This window comes from Crinia signifera, chromosome 4 (genome assembly GCF_055691185.1).
Source record: "Crinia signifera chromosome 4, ASM5569118v1, whole genome shotgun sequence".
NCBI lineage: Eukaryota > Metazoa > Chordata > Amphibia > Anura > Myobatrachidae > Crinia > Crinia signifera.
This window is the reverse complement of record NC_139220.1, coordinates 11,675,127-11,691,812: the sequence shown is the minus strand read 5'-3', so window position 1 is coordinate 11,691,812 and position 16,686 is coordinate 11,675,127. Positions and strand designations below refer to the sequence as shown.

At 49.1% G+C, this 16,686-nt stretch overlaps 1 protein-coding gene across 3 annotated transcripts in view; it reads right to left on the bottom strand.

Moving 5' to 3' along the window:
• Positions 1-16,686, bottom strand: part of ITPR2 (inositol 1,4,5-trisphosphate receptor type 2) — a 198,330-nt gene that overhangs the window by 15,815 nt on the left and 165,829 nt on the right. For 2 of the 3 annotated variants that reach the window (XM_083181094.1, XM_083181095.1), the window contains exons 48-53: positions 14,499-14,624; positions 10,934-11,109; positions 9,824-9,988; positions 8,780-8,975; positions 4,213-4,299; positions 743-870 (exon numbers count right to left, since the gene is read on the bottom strand). In XM_083181094.1, the coding sequence (XP_083037220.1) occupies positions 743-870; positions 4,213-4,299; positions 8,780-8,975; positions 9,824-9,988; positions 10,934-11,109; positions 14,499-14,624 (878 nt within the window). The remainder of the gene's footprint in view (positions 1-742; positions 871-4,212; positions 4,300-8,779; positions 8,976-9,823; positions 9,989-10,933; positions 11,110-14,498; positions 14,625-16,686) is intronic. The other variant, XM_083181096.1, reaches the window with a different exon arrangement.

Genomic DNA, 16,686 nt, shown 5'->3' with positions numbered 1-16,686 from the left:
ATTCTACCACCCACACATCACACTGTACAGAAATCCTTCCACCCTGCGCATTCTACCACCCACACATCACACTGTACATAAATCCTTCCACCCTGCGCATTCTAGCACCCACACTGTACATAAATCCTTCCACCCTGCGCATTCTACCACCCACACCTCACACTGTAGATAAATCCTTCCACCCTGCGCATTCTATCTCTTACACATCACACTGTACATAAATCCTTTGGCACTGCGCATTCTACCACCAACACATCACACTGTACAGAAATCCTTCCACCCTGCACATTCTATCTCTCACACATCACATTGTACAAAAATCCTTCCACCTTGCGCATTCTACCTTCTACACATCACACTGTGCATAAATCCTTCGGCACTGCGCATTCTACCTCTCACACATCACATTGTACAGAAATCCTTTCACCCTGCGCATTCTACCACCCACACATCACACTGTACAGAAATCCTTTCACCCTGCGCATTCTACCACCCACACATCACACTGTACAGAAATCCTTCCACCCTGTGCATTCTATCTCTCACACACACCACACTGTACAGAAATCCTCTCACCCTGCGCATTTTATCTCTCACACATCACACTGTACAGAAATCCTCTCACCCTGTATTTCATATAGTAAATGACAACATTCTATCCATGTGATTGTTATCCCAGTGCTTCAGTAACCAGCAATTAAACTAATAAGTAAAGTAGCTATTCCCTAATACAGAGACGTACATTTTTGGAAGGTTTCCGGAGGACATCGCCCACGCCGCCACCATTCCTCAGTCCCTGATTTAGGACGGTAACAATGCACATGAGAAGGGTGTCACATGCCCGTTCAATGCCGTCTTTCTCTTCGGGATCTGCAACAATATTGATCACCACAATATTATACAATATATTACTTTCCCTTCTGTAAAAAATACATCACAACGATTTTTGTAACAATGAAAATACATTTTGGACCACAACGGTCAGTGCGGATATCAACATGCAAATAGATATATGGAAACAATTCCAGGGGGGACGGGACAGAAGGGAAGTCTTTGTTGTGGATGTAGCGTCACCAGTGTCCCCCTGATGCGGGAATACACAGGGATAAATATAGATACACTTCAGCCAGATGAGCCTCAGCCTATTAATAAGTGAGGGACACGTGTGTCATCTCTCTGCAGCAGACGCCGTACTGAAGTCTCCCTGGCGGGATAAACAGATCGCTTTACCTAACGAATGAATGGGGGCAATGCGGGGTGTCAATTGTCATGCTATGGGGTGTACTTTGTCTGCAACATCGTTTCGGTTTGTACTTTGTCACTGGTTGAAGCTTAGTACAGCTGGACGAGAATCGGACAAACTAGTAATATTCAGGGCACATAGAAAAGAGACCCCTTATTGATTGGGATGGACTTTCAGAGGAATATGGTAGACTGCACCACGCAACTCAGATTTTTTTCTAAAATAAAAAAAACATTGGCCACCTAGATTTGGGGGCTTAGTTCCATTAAATAGATAGAACAAGCGAGGTTCAGAATGGAAAATTACGATGGTGTTCATACATTTACTGAGCGGCCGCAGAGAACGGACATGTGCCATCTCCTGCCTGGCAGTAAGGTGTTAATAGACAGCTCATGTTATCTCCCAGCTGCTCCGTGCTTTTTATATAATGTAGCTCGACAAAGTCACATGTTAATCCATTCGAGGGCTATCAATTACTCATTGTGAAGAAAGCAGAGGCGCAGCGCAGATCCACATCTGTGAAGGTGACTGAAGATAGTCCGGGCCCACAAAACACAGCTAAGCCCTGGAGAGGAATCCTTGGTTGCCCTGTACGCCTTGATTTACGCCGTCTGTCAAATTATCTTGTTTACGCTGCTCGGAAGGAAAAACAAACTCCAACAAATTGGGGACCTCTAAATAGCAAATAAATACATTTACAAATGAAAGCAGGGCAATTAGAGACTCGGAAGTTAACTCGTTCAGTACCAGAGAGCAGGATGTAACGCACCCGGAGTTACAGAGGGTAACGCCTACAGTACCAGAGGGCAGGATGTAACGTACCCGGAGTTACAGAGGGTAACGCCTTCAGTACCAGAGGGCAGGATGTAACGTACCCGGAGTTACAGAGGGTAACGCCTACAGTACCAGAGGGCAGGTTGTAACGCACCCGGAGTTACAGAGGGTAACGCCTACAGTACCAGAGGGCAGGTTGTAACGCACCCGGAGTTACAGAGGGTAACGCCTACAGTACCAGAGGGCAGGATGTAACGCACCCGGAGTTACAGAGGGTAACGCCTACAGTACCAGAGGGCAGGATGTAACGCACCCGGAGTTACAGAGGGTAACGCTTACAGTACCAGAGGGCAGGATGTAACGCACCCGGAGTTACAGTACCAGAGGGCAGGATGTAACGCACCCGGAGTTACAGAGGGTAACGACTACAGTACCAGAGGGCAGGATGTAACGCACCCGGAGTTACAGAGGGTAACGCCTACAGTACCAGAGGGTAGGATGTAACGCACCCGGAGTTACAGAGGGTAACGCCTACAGTACCAGAGGGTAGGATGTAACGCCTACAGTACCAGAGGGCAGGATGTAATGCACCCGTAGTTACAGAGGGTAACGCCTACAGTACCAGAGGGCAGGATGTAACGCACCCGGAGTTACAGAGGGTAACGCCTACAGTACCAGAGGGCAGGATGTAATGTACCCGGGGTTACAGAGGGTAACGCCTACAGCACCAGAGGGCAGGATGTAATGTACCCGGAGTTACAGAGGGTAACGCCTACAGCACCAGAGGGCAGGATGTAATGCACCCGGAGTTACAGAGGGTAGCGCCTACAGCACCAGAGGGCAGGATGTAATGCACCCGGAGTTACAGAGGGTAACGCCTACAGTACCAGAGGGCAGGATGTAACGCACCCGGAGTTACAGAGGGTAACGCCTACAGTACCAGAGGGCAGGATGTAACGCACCCGGAGTTACAGAGGGTAACGCCTACAGCACCAGAGGGCAGGATGTAATGCACCCGGAGTTACAGAGGGTAACGCTTACAGTACCAGAGGGCAGGATGTAATGCACCCGGTGTTACAGAGGGTAACGCCTACAGCACCAGAGAGCAGGATGTAATGCACCCGGAGTTACAGAGGTTAACTCGTTCAGTACCAGAGGGCAGGATGTAATGCACCCGGAGTTACAGCGGGTAACGCCTACAGTACCAGAGGGCAGGATGTAATGCACCCGGAGCTACAGAGGGTAACGCCTACAGCACCAGAGGGCAGTATGTAACGCACCCGGAGTTACAGAGGGTAACGCCTACAGTACCAGAGGGCAGGATGTAACGCACCCGGAGTTACAGCGGGTAACGCCTACAGTACCAGAGGGCAGGATGTAATGCACCCGGAGCTACAGAGGGTAACGCCTACAGTACCAGAGGGCAGGATGTAACGCACCCGGAGTTACAGAGGGTAACGCCTACAGTACCAGAGGGCAGGATGTAACGCACCCGGAGTTACAGAGGGTAACGCCTACAGTACCAGAGGGCAGGATGTAACGTACCCGGAGTTACAGAGGGTAATGCCTACAGTACCAGAGGGCAGGATGTAATGCACCCGGAGTTACAGAGGGTAACGCCTACAGTACCAGAGGGCAGGATGTAACGCACCCGGAGTTACAGAGGGTAACGCCTACAGTACCAGAGGGCAGGATGTAATGCACCCGGAGTTACAGAGGGTAACGCCTACAGTACCAGAGGGCAGAATGAATGTTATTCTTGTGGCTTTCCCTAGTGAGCCTAAATGGCATTTTACTGTGCTGTAAAACAGAACCAAGGTTTATTATTAAAGTAATGCTTAGTATTATAGACGTGGCCGCCAAGAAAACGGGAAAGTCCTGGTACTGGAGGGGCGTGGCCAGGAAGGGGGCGTGGCAAGGCATCATTGGGTGATGCGCACTGAGGGGCGAGGCTACACCTCCTTGATAAGCCTGGGCCACCAGGAAGAACTTCTGCTTCCCCAAGGCTATAGATAAATGACCAGGCGAGAGCGGGCTGCTGTGCAGGGTTCTTGTGGAGACCCTTCAACAGATTCCAAATCAATAAAACCCTGCAAAACATGACTTTTCAGACTACAGACATAAACATGGAATCAGTGTGTAATTCCACGCGGTTTCCTACAGCTACAGGATATATTGGTATATAGGAAGCTGACCTGTTAGTGGGATCGATGTTGCACAATCTTCCTTTTGGCATGAACCCATCATTGTCGTTAGCGATGACGCATGGATGTCGCCGTTATCTGGTGATGAGACGGTTAGGTGGTTACCCTCCTCCTCCTCATATAGTAAAGCCTTAGTTTATAAAATGTATATCTCACTAATTATCTTACACCATTAGTATATAATTATATCTGTGTAAATAAATGATGGATAACATCTCTCAACTGCTCTATCGATCCATCTATCAATCATATAGGAAGATCCGAGAGCCAGAAAGATAAATCCAGATCTGAGAGCCAGAGAGAAAAATCCAGATCTGAGAGCCAGATCCGGATCAGAGAGCCAGTGAGATGAATCCCAATCCGAATACCAGAGAGACTAAACTAGACACAAGTCCCATAGAGATAAATATAGATCTATCAAGAAAGATAAATCCAGATCTGAGAGCCAGAGAAATAAAGCAGGATCTGAGAGCCAGATAGATAAGGCAATATCCGAGAGCCAGAGATGTAAATTTATATCCGAGAGCCAGAGATGTAACAGAGATTAGAGAGCCAGAGAAATAAATCAGTATCAGAGAGTCAGATCCAGATCAGAGAGATAAATACAGTTTTGAGAGCCAGGTCCAGATCAGAGAGACCAATCCGGATCCGAGAGCCAGAGAGAGAATCCGGATCCGAGAGCCAGAGAGAGAATCCGGATCCGAGAGACAAATAGATAAATCCGGATCCGCGAGCCAGAGAGTTAAATCCGAGAGCCAGAGAGATAAATCCGGATCAGCGAGCCAGAGAGATACATCCGGATCCGAGAGATTGATCCGGATCCGAAAGATAAATCCGGATCCGAGAGCCAGAGATAAATCCGGATCCGAGAGCCAGAGAGATAAATCCGGATCCGAGAGCCAGAGAGATAAATCCGGATCCGAGAGCCAGAGAGATAAATCCGGATCCGAGAGCCAGAGAGATAAATCCGGATCGGCGAGCCAGAGAGATAAATCCAGATCGGCAGGGAGAGCACAGGGCTGTGGATGCACCTTCCCAGCCCCGCACACTGCATGCTGTATATACATGTGGCAGGGAGAGCACAGGGCTGTGGATGCACCTCCCCAGCCCCGCACACTGCATGCTGTATATACATGTGGCAGGGAGAGCACAGGGCTGTGGATGCACCTCCCAGGCCCCGCACACTGCATGCTGTATATACATGTGGCATTGGAGAGCACAGGGCTGTGGATGCACCTCCCCAGCCCTGCACATTGCATGCTGTATATACATGTGGCAGGGAGAGCACAGGGCTGTGGATGCACCTCCCCAGCCCCACACACTGCATGCTGTATATACATGTGTCAGGGAGAGCACAGGGCTGTGGATGCACCTCCCAGGCCCCGCACACTGCATGCTGTATATACATGTGGCATTGGAGAGCACAGGGCTGTGGATGCACCTCCCCAGCCCTGCACATTGCATGCTGTATATACATGTGGCAGGGAGAGCACAGGGCTGTGGATGCACCTCCCCAGCCCCACACACTGCATGCTGTATATACATGTGGCAGGGAGAGCACAGGGCTGTGGATGCACCTCCCCAGCCCCGCACACTGCATGCTGTATATACATGTGGCATTGGAGAGCACAGTGCTGTGGATGCACCTCCCCAGCCCGCACATTGCATGCTGTATATACATGTGGCATTGGAGGGCACAGGGCTGTGGATGCACCTCCCCAGCCCCACACACTGCATGCTGTATATACATGTGGCATTGGAGAGCACAGGGCTGTGGATGCACCTCCCCAGCCCCACACACTGCATGCTGTATATACATGTGGCAGGGAGAGCACAGGGCTGTGGATGCACCTCCCCAGCCCCGCACACTGCATGCTGTATATACATGTGGCATTGGAGAGCACAGTGCTGTGGATGCACCTCCCCAGCCCCACACACTGCATGCTGTATATACATGTGGCAGGGAGAGCACAGGGCTGTGGATGCACCTCCCCAGCCCCGCACACTGCATGCTGTATATACATGTGGCATTGGAGAGCACAGTGCTGTGGATGCACCTCCCCAGCCCCGCACACTGCATGCTGTATATACATGTGGCATTGGAGAGCACAGGGCTGTGGATGCACCTCCCCAGCCCCGCACACTGCATGCTGTATATACATGTGGCATTGGAGAGCACAGTGCTGTGGATGCACCTCCCCAGCCCCACACACTGCATGCTGTATATACATGTGGCAGGGAGAGCACAGGGCTGTGGATGCACCTCCCCAGCCCCGCACACTGCATGCTGTATATACATGTGGCATTGGAGAGCACAGTGCTGTGGATGCACCTCCCCAGCCCGCACATTGCATGCTGTATATACATGTGGCATTGGAGGGCACAGGGCTGTGGATGCACCTCCCCAGCCCCACACACTGCATGCTGTATATACATGTGGCATTGGAGAGCACAGGGCTGTGGATGCACCTCCCCAGCCCCACACACTGCATGCTGTATATACATGTGGCAGGGAGAGCACAGGGCTGTGGATGCACCTCCCCAGCCCCGCACACTGCATGCTGTATATACATGTGGCATTGGAGAGCACAGTGCTGTGGATGCACCTCCCCAGCCCGCACATTGCATGCTGTATATACATGTGGCATTGGAGAGCACAGGGCTGTGGATGCACCTCCCCAGCCCCACACACTGCATGCTGTATATACATGTGGCAGGGAGCACAGGGCTGTGGATGCACCTACCCAGCCCCGCACAATGCATGCTGTATATACATGTGGCAGGGAGAGCACAGGGCTGTGGATGCACCTCCCCAGCCCTGCATGCTGTGAGTTCTCTGGCTGCTATAATTGGAGCAGCTGCTGCCGGCCAGGAAAATCCTCATGAGATTATTGGGATTAGAAAGGTTCTAACAAGACCAGTGCTCTACTCAGTAGCCGCTGTGCACCTTAATATGAGGCCACGGCGGCTCCTGCAGTGCGGGATGCTGATTGTACCTATTAACGCTCTCCTTGCCAGAGATGGGGACAGCACCGATAACTCCCTCCCCACCAGAGATACAGTAAGGACCCTCATCTGAGGTTTCCAGCGAATGTTCTCCTTTCCCAATAATAGTTGCACCTAGATTGAATCATTTATATTTTCTGCAGAACGCGCTTGTGTTGCGGTTGATTGCCATTGGCTCCTATACATTGCCTTAGAGATGTCATTAGGTTTGTACCCAGCTTAGGTGTCAGGACTTTGTCTGTGGGAAAAGCATCAGAGCAAAGGTGATGGTTCCATAGAGGCCCCACCAAGAAACTGCTGATCCGCTAACTAAAGGTGATGAAGGTAACTGGATGCAGGGTTATAGCTAAAGGTATACGGAGATGGGAAATTATGGGTTCGCCAAATGCAATGCGAAAAACCAATCGGGGAGTATAACGACCCAAAGCAGAGGTCAGTGGTTAAAGAACTGAGGGTCCGGAGCTCATGGATGGCTTGCAATTAAAGGAAGGCCCCGGAGATCAGAAGGAAGGGCCCGGGGATAAGAAAGAAGGACCTGGGGGCGAGAAGGAAGGGCATAGATGAGCCCGCAGGAGAAGGAAGGGCCCCGGAGGTGAGAAGGAAGGGCCCGGGGGTGAGAAGGAAGGGCCCGGGGTGAGAAGGAAGGGCCCGGGGGTGAGAAGGAAGGGCCCGGGGGTGAGAAGGAAGGACCCGGGGGTGAGAAGGAAGGACCCGGAGGTGAGAAGGAAGGGCATAGATGGGCCCGCAGGAGAAGGAAGGGCCCCGGAGGAGAGAAGGAAGGGCCCCGGAGGTGAGAAGGAAGGGGCCCTGGAGGTGAGAAGGAAGGGGCCCCGGAGGTGAGAAGGAAGGGGCCCCGGAGGTGAGAAGGAAGGGGCCCCGGAGGTGAGAAGGAAGGGGCCCCGGAGGTGAGAAGGAAGGGGCCCCGGAGGTGAGAAGGAAGGGGCCCCGGAGGTGAGAAGGAAGGGGCCCCGGAGGTGAGAAGGAAGGGCATAGATGGACCCGGAGGTGAGAAGGAAGGGCCCGGAGGTGAGAATGAAGGGCCCGGAGGTGAGAAGGAAGGGCATAGATGGGCCCAGAGGTGAAGAAAATTAACTGGAGCAACATATAGGTTTGAGGTGAATTCAAGAGTCAGGTTAAAAGATAAGGATTGGTGTAATGTAGGGGTCCAAAGATGAAGAAGGAACCAAATGTGATGGAAAATACTGGTGGTAATGGACTACTGACGGGAAGCGGAGACCTCTGGGTGACAGAAGAATAAGAAAAGTCCAGAAGCTGTAACAAGGGGTCACCCTGCACCCAGCGTTATATAGAACTCTCCAAGGAGCTGGAATACTGACAGGAGCACAGGTTAAAGCCACAACCATCCGTTACATACACCTGTGCTGCTGTGAGGTCACCCCCCAAACCCGCTCTAAGGTCTATTAACGGGTCAAGAATTCTCATATCAATGTGAACATTGTCTCATCCTACAAAATGGCTGCCTTCAACGTGTGCAAGCACAGTAAGCAATCCTGGCTATCCTAAAACACACAGCAATATGGCAAATAAATACCTTGGTCCGGTGTTCTGTTCTTCAGCCGGTCCACCTCCATGATGAAGTCATCTTTCAGGAAGAGGAAGCCGACGATGGAGAAGAGGTAGACGAGGATCAGCGCCAGCACTGCAGTCAGGATGATAGAGCGACCATTTCTAGTCACACTCTTAATAACATTCAATAAGGTTTCTTCCCGGTACACAAGATCAAACAACTGGAAAGAGAGAGATAAAGTATTAAGTGTCCGCATACACAATCGGTTCCTGTCAGGGTGTATTTATATGGACGGATTGTTGAAGGAGAGGTCTACTATTATGTGCCAAAAGGGAAGACATTGTGTCTTCCCTCTGTGCTTTTCAGAAGAACCTTTACATCATCCATGCACTTGCAATGACGCACGGCGCAGTGCATTGGGTGCAGCTGCGCTAAAATCTGAGGTAAACCCAGTCAATAAACCATTCTGCTTGGATGATATAAAGAACTTGGTGTAATACACAAACGAGATCCAGAAGGAGTTCATTAAAAGAATTAACAGATGTAAGCCTAATGTACATTTCGCCTTACACGTGTTACGGAGTTTTCTATTATATGAATACGTATATAACTAAAAAAAGAAGCAATTATTTCTTTCAAAATCTCTAAAAATACTGTACTTTGTTAATGCTTAATTAACTATCAAAGAATATAATGAGGAAAACACAGCATTGGTAGTTTGCGGCTCGGCTTATTGCTTGAAATATTAAACCGGTTTCCTTCCCCGCTATCTGTAAATGGATCAGGGATGGCCGTCCAAAATGGCTGCCTCCTGTGCATGACCCTTATGCCCTCCCTCTACACCCATTCTCTTTTATATTTCCATATTATGTTTCTAGTGATTCAATAAAAATGACTGCAGCAAAATGGCCGCCACCATGTTGTACCCCTAATATCGCCCAGTTACGTCTCTGTGGGAGTATGGAAAACCGAGTATTGCTGCTACACGTAACCTTCCATGTTAGCCACGGTGGCCATTCTAGTGACTAACACTGTTCTGAAGCCACATTTCCCGCGTGGAATACGTACCAGGAAGCTGTAGAAGAACTCATGCACGAACAGGCCCAGCATGCAAACGATGACGTAAACCACGTGGTACAAAAACGCCATATCCATAATCACTGCTCGGTAACCGCGCGTGAAGGTTCCCCGGTTCCCCACAAAGCTGACCAGAAACACCACTTTGTTGCATAACTGCCAAGGAAAAGAGGGCACGATTACATTGCTGCATCGGGTGCATAATAAACAACAGTGGCATAACAGGGCATATGTCCAAAGCCTTAGAGCATGGATGGGGAAAACTTCGGACCTCCAGCTGTTTTTGAACTACACATCCCAGCGTGCCCTGCTATAGTTTTGCTATTTGGTCATGCTAAAACTGTTGCAGGGCATGCTGGGACGTGTAGTTCAACAACAGCTGAAGGTTCCCTATCCCTGCCTTAAAGAGGGATGAAGTAGAGAGAGAGAGATAAAGTACCAGCTCAACTGGCTCCCAACTGTCATTTTTCGAACGCAGCCTGTAACATGGCATGGGACACTATGGTGCCAAATAAAATGGCGGGAGTGTTTCTATGACGACAGTTGCCATGTTAGTGCTCAGCAGCCTCTCTCACACACAGCAGGGACAGTGCACCTGCATCTGAGGTAGACGTAAGCCCTAGTGCTGACTGACTGTCCATGGCACGGCAATGAACACAGTGAGCCAGATTCTCCTAAGCTTTAAAAGTGATAAAATGGAGAGTGATAAACAGCCACCCAATCAGCTCCTGCCTGCCCTGTCACAGACTGTGTTTGAAAAATGTCAGGCAGAAGCTGATTGGCTGGCTGTTTATCACACTCCATTTGATCACTTTTGAAGCTTAGAGAATCGTGGCCGTTGGAGTTTCCCTCCAATAGTAAATCAGTTCTAGAAAACGTTTATTGAGGAACGAGTGCAGGTTTTGCAGTCTCAGAACCAGAAGGACGACAGTCAGCTACTCCCCATTACAGGGATTTGGAAGTAGATGAAAGACAACCTGAGCTCTGGGCTCCCCGGGTGCTCACTGGCCGCCATCTGCTCTCAGTATCACCGGAGTCGCTGCTGGAGGAAGATCAGAAACTGAACATTTCTGCATGTGACCGTGTTACAGAGGAACTCACATTAGCAGCTCCCAGTAGGATAAGCGTAGGACCGAGCCCCAAGGTATAAATAGATCTCAGCATCACGGACACCAGGAATGGTCGGATGCCAAACGGCTTGGGAAAGACAAACAATATGGCGGTGCAGACGGCCACAGTTATCCACAGCATGACGGAGATCAGCGGAGGCAGAGTTCCTGCAGAGAGTCACAGGAGACATTACAGTATAAGCAAACGATAAAATCATGGATTTATTTTTTACCTTTGCCGCTCCTCTGTGAGCGACCCTGCGTTTTGTGACCTCCGGTAACGAACAGCGCAAATAGATACGGCAATCATTATACATATATAAAATAAATACAGTAGAGCAGTATTCTACAAAAGCACTCAAAGCTACATTTGCAGAAAATAGCCATAAATGAAGGCGGCCATCTTGGGCGCGCTACCGTGGTTACCGCAGGTGAATACAAAATATGAAATAACTGGCGAGAGAGGTTCTGTAAAGAGATAAATGGGGACACACACATAAATACATACACCATATATAATGATGATTTATACCGCAGGATGTAATGAAGTCCAAGTTTGACGCCTTTGCGGGATGCTGGCCAACTTAGGACTATTTTTTAAAGGGGCAATCATTTACCACACGTGGCCTGTTCTTTCTGCCAATGGTCATTTATTTCAACGGCACCATAAGCCTTACAAGGTCTACAGAAGAAGTTTGAGCTCTGCCACGTGAGCCGCCAACCACCGGAATCGAGATTACCACGCCACCGCTAATTAGCCTTTCTCTAACTTCCATCCTGCGACGGCACCAAAGTATTTTCATTTATAACTTCGCTTGTGCGTAGATTCCGGCTCGGTGATGGAAATGTAGTCAAGAAATATTTAAACTCTTAACGATATCCCAAGCCGAGCCGGAGAAGTTTTAATCACATCATTACTGGCGAGATAAAACAAGGGAGACTGGGATAACGACGAGCCGGGGAACTCTGTACGAGCAGTCACCGCGGCATTATACCGTTCTGTGAAAGTCAGCGCCAGAACTATATTTAGTATATAAAGTTCGTTCTCCTTCGAGTCACTGTGACATTTACAGCGACGGATGTGAGCATAACGACACGTCCTCTTCCCGTGACCTGCCGATCTTACCCCCTCGCTTCCAACCTAACACTTCATTAACGCATAAACAATGAACCCAAGGAGCGATCTTGACGAGAAAACAACACAATATGATTTGTAAGAGGCAAACAGATGCTCACACAACAATAAATGTTTCTTACAGCAACAGCGCCCTTTAAAAAAACATTTTTTTTTTATATTTTCTACTCTAGTTTCCTTTATGAAACCACATGGAGTTGGGTTATTTTTTATCTTATGCTTTGACTCAACTTGCTATAAATGATTACTATGGCAACCACAGTCGCATGATCTAGCAAAACCCCTGGCATTAGTTGGCTTGCCAACCTTCCGGTAGACCTTAGGGATAATGGATAATTTCCAGATGGGCCAGAGAAGTTGGTGGAGCCACCATGAACGTTGGTGGAGACACCTTGATTATTGGTGGAGACACCTTGATTATTGGTGGAGCCACCATGGAGGAAATGATCTGTGTGCTGGAGAGTGGGGGCCTATGTGATGTTCCAAGATTTGTTCTACATACAGTAGCTTTCTCTTCAATGTTTGATATAATGGGGGAGTGGGCTGAAATACACAGGGCAAGGAGGTGCAGAAGACAATAAAGGGGAGATGGTACTTGTGTATTATCACGGTGCCCGGCTACGCTACGTTGTCAGCGTAGCCCAACGGCTGCCTAGCGTAGTCACTCTGCGGCTGCCTAGCGTAGTCACTCCGCGGCAGCCCTACGTAGTCAGCGTAGTGTCCCTGTCAGGCAGCTAGTCACCGTACTGTCCTCGGGAGCTGCAGCTCTGTCCCCGGCCTGCCTAGTGAGCGCCTACACTAGCACTACACTAATTTGGGGTCCATGTGACAAACTCTGACATGTGACACCAAAGACATTTTGCATGTGTAGACCTACCCTTGTGCATGTTGACCTATTGAATTTTGACATAGACCCTGTCGACCCTTATACCATAACCCCCCCCCCCCCCTTCTGTTTGCTATATGCACCCCTCATTATAATGCGTGGAAGGATCTGCAGCCTGGAATAGTCCCTGAGAAATGCCGGAGCGCGGCTGAGCAATATCCGCCTCCGTGTAACGCTCCCACACACGGGGAAATCACACGCACACATGAGGCAGCTGACCTTAAAAAAAAAAAAACACAAAAAACATGAATATTTATGACAGCTCTGTGTGCAAACAGACCTCCTAATGAGACAGAGCGAGACTGTCCGAGACTGCCCGGGAAATCCCAGGAGAGGCCAGGCACGTGCACATGTAACTCAAGCAGCACAAACACCATGTGATGCTGGACTGGCAGCGCCCTGGCGAGGGGGCACATAAAGGAAGCCCAGTCTGTACCTCGCACACTGCTCATATAGAACGTTCTGCGACAGGCATCTTTATAGGAAGGAGAAGCCAGGAAAGTTTGTGAAACGTGATTCTCCAAGCTGGAAACTACAGTGGGGCCAGGGGGAATATTTACTAAAGTGCGGCTGCTCAACTGTGGAGTTGTTGCCATAGCAACCAACCAGGTATCTGGAAATGATCTTCTACAACAGGCCTGGCCAACTTCCAGTCGTTGTGCAACTACATGTCCCAGCATGCCCTGCCTCAGATTCGCTCTTAGAAACGCTAAAACTGTGACAGGGCATGCTGGGATGTGTAGTTTCCCAGCAGCAATAGAGCCACAGGGTGACCAGGCCTGTTCTAGAAGGTACTAGATATATAAGTAGTATCTGATTGGTTGTTATGGTAACAACTGCCCCCCCCCCCCCCCCCCCCCCCCCCCCAGAATATGGTTCCTTGGAATATAGAATATAAAAAGCGAAAATGGAATAAAAAATGAAGAAATAAAGTAAAAATGAAGAAATAAAAGTAACTTCAGAAAAAGGCAATAAACCAACTTCTACATTTCTGCAGAAACAGGCGTTTTGAAAATTCAATAGGCTTGGCCGTGGAGGGGTTAAGTGCTGTAATCTGTAGCGATCAGGGTTAAACCACTACCTGTGGTACTTCAGCTGCGGTGGAACTACACCTCCCAGCATGACTTACCACTAGGGGAGGCTCCAGAGGTGCGGCTGCAGCAGAGTAAAGAATTCAAATAGTGGAGCCACACCCACTGCCACCAACTGCCATTTTGAATGGACTCAATGGCAGTTGGTCTTTCTCCCTTATTTGAATTTTGAACTGTACTGCAGCCCCACCCCTGGAGTCGCCACTGCTTATCACGATTTTGCTATGCTTAAACTGAGAGCGGGCATGCTGGGAGGTGCATTTCCACATTAGCTGGCGTGTCAGTGATTGCCTATGCCTGTTATTAATTGTAATAGAACAGACACAAAAGAATGCTAAGGGGTTGGATATAGCAATAGATACGCGCCATTGCTGGTTAGAACTGCTTACGTTCACCGCTTCCCATATATGTCCCCCAGGCGACAGCGCGCGGGACGTCTGCTTACCTTCATCTGCATCATCCCCAAAGGGGTAGAAGAGCGCCACGGCCAGGTTGATGAAAACGGCAAGGTTGAAGGAAATGCTGCCCCAGAGAGAGATGTGGCGGGAGAACCAGAAGAGGGCTGGATTATCTGCGGAGACAGAGGCAGAAAGGTCATCGTGAGACAACCGGACCAGCTACCATTCCACTCACAGGAGCAGATGTACTAGGCCTTGGAGAGAGAAAAAATACCAACCAATCAGTACCTGCCATTTTTCAAACACAGCCTGTAACATGACAGTTAGGAGCTGATTGAGAGGCACTTTATCTCTCTCCACTTTATCACTTTTCAAGTCTTAGTACCTCTCCTACATAATGACATCAACCTGGATGAAAGTCTGGTAACACAGATTAACAACAGCAGCTGCATGATCAGTACACAGCATGAACTGGGGGTTTTCGTGTGGCGTAATGTGAACTGGAGGCACTACAGAGTGGCATAATGTGAACCGGGTGCACATGTGTAGTGCCGGGAGCATTTACTCATCACACTGACGATTTTAGTGACAGAGGCCCCCACAAACCATAACCGGGCCCTGGTGGTAGGACAGAGATAATGATTGCACAAGCGACTGAGTGTGACATGACAAATCACGGTAATGAGTGCAGCGTGAGGAAAGCAGAAGGATTATAGGAACACGTCTGTTTATAGCAGGATGTGCTGATCAGACACATGACGGCTTCACGTGGCAGGACGGCTGACAAACACCCTGAAATCTACATTTATACACACACACGCTATCCAAATATTTACAGAGACATTTTGTCACATGCTTTACCACACAGGGTGCAGGCGGCCATTTTGTGGGCCGGACCAACACGTCTGAGAAGGTTTTGTCCAGGAACTGGTGACGCCACTGATCGAGTGCAGTTAATAAATCCGCTAGTTATATCACTAGGGGACATGTACCTCTGGTAGAGATAAAATGGAGGACCTGGCCATAGCAACGAGTCAGCGACTACCTGACATTTCATAGATTGCAATGACAGCAAGTAGATGATGAGGTAACTTCCCCATTTTATCTCTCTCCAAGGCTTGATAAATGTACAGTTTTAGCTCTTAATGAAATGACAAGCTCTTAAGTGAACTAATTGGGTGCATACGCACGACTTTTGGTGCAGGTCACAAAATGGCTTCCATTTTTTTTTCTTCTTCCTTTATGTCAGGTCTATGATAACTCTTCCCGTTCATGCACCTGTATAGGACCAATGCATTGACTTAGCAGTCAACAATTTTTATTACTGTTCTGAGAGGCTTTGATGGGACCAGCTTTTGGGGGGCAGGCTGGTTCTTTTAGATATGCCCATATATCTGGCGGCTTAATGAGATCTTTGCAAATACACTGCTCAAAAAAATAAAGGGATCACTAACATAACACATCCTAGATCTGAATGAATTAAATATTCTTATTAAATACGTTGTCCTTTACATAGTTTAATGTGCTGACAACAAAAATCGCACAAAAATTATCAATGGAAATCAAATTTATTAACCCGTGGAGGTCTGGATTTGGAGTCACACTCAAAATGAAAGTGGAAAACCATACTACAGGCTGATCCAACTTTGATGTAATGTTCTTAAAACAAGTCAAAATGAGGCTCATTAGTGTGTGTGGCCTCCACGTGCCTGTATGGCCTCCCTACAACGCCTGGGCATGCTCCTGATGAGGTGGCAGATGGTCTCCTGAGGGATCTCCTCCCAGACCTGGACTAAAGTATCCGCCAACTCCTGGACAGTCTGTGGTGCAATGTGGAGTTGGTGGATGGAGTGAGACATGATGTCCCAGATGTGCTCAATTGGATTCAGGTCTTGGGAACGGGCAGGCCAGTCCATAGCATCAATGCCTTCGTCTTGCAGGAACTGCTGACACACTCCAGCCACATGAGGTCTAGCATTGACTTGCATTCGGAGGAACCCAGGGCCAACCACTCCAGCATATGGTCTCACAAGGGGTCTGAGGATCTCATCTCGGTACCTAATGGCAGTCAGGCTACCTCTAACGAGCACATGGAGGGCTGTGCGGCCCACCAAAGAAATGCCACCCCACACCATTACTGACCCACTGCCAAACCGGTCATGCTGGAGGATGTTGCAGGCAGCAGAACGTTCTCCTTGGCGTCTCCAGACTCTGTCACGTCTGTCACGTGCTCTG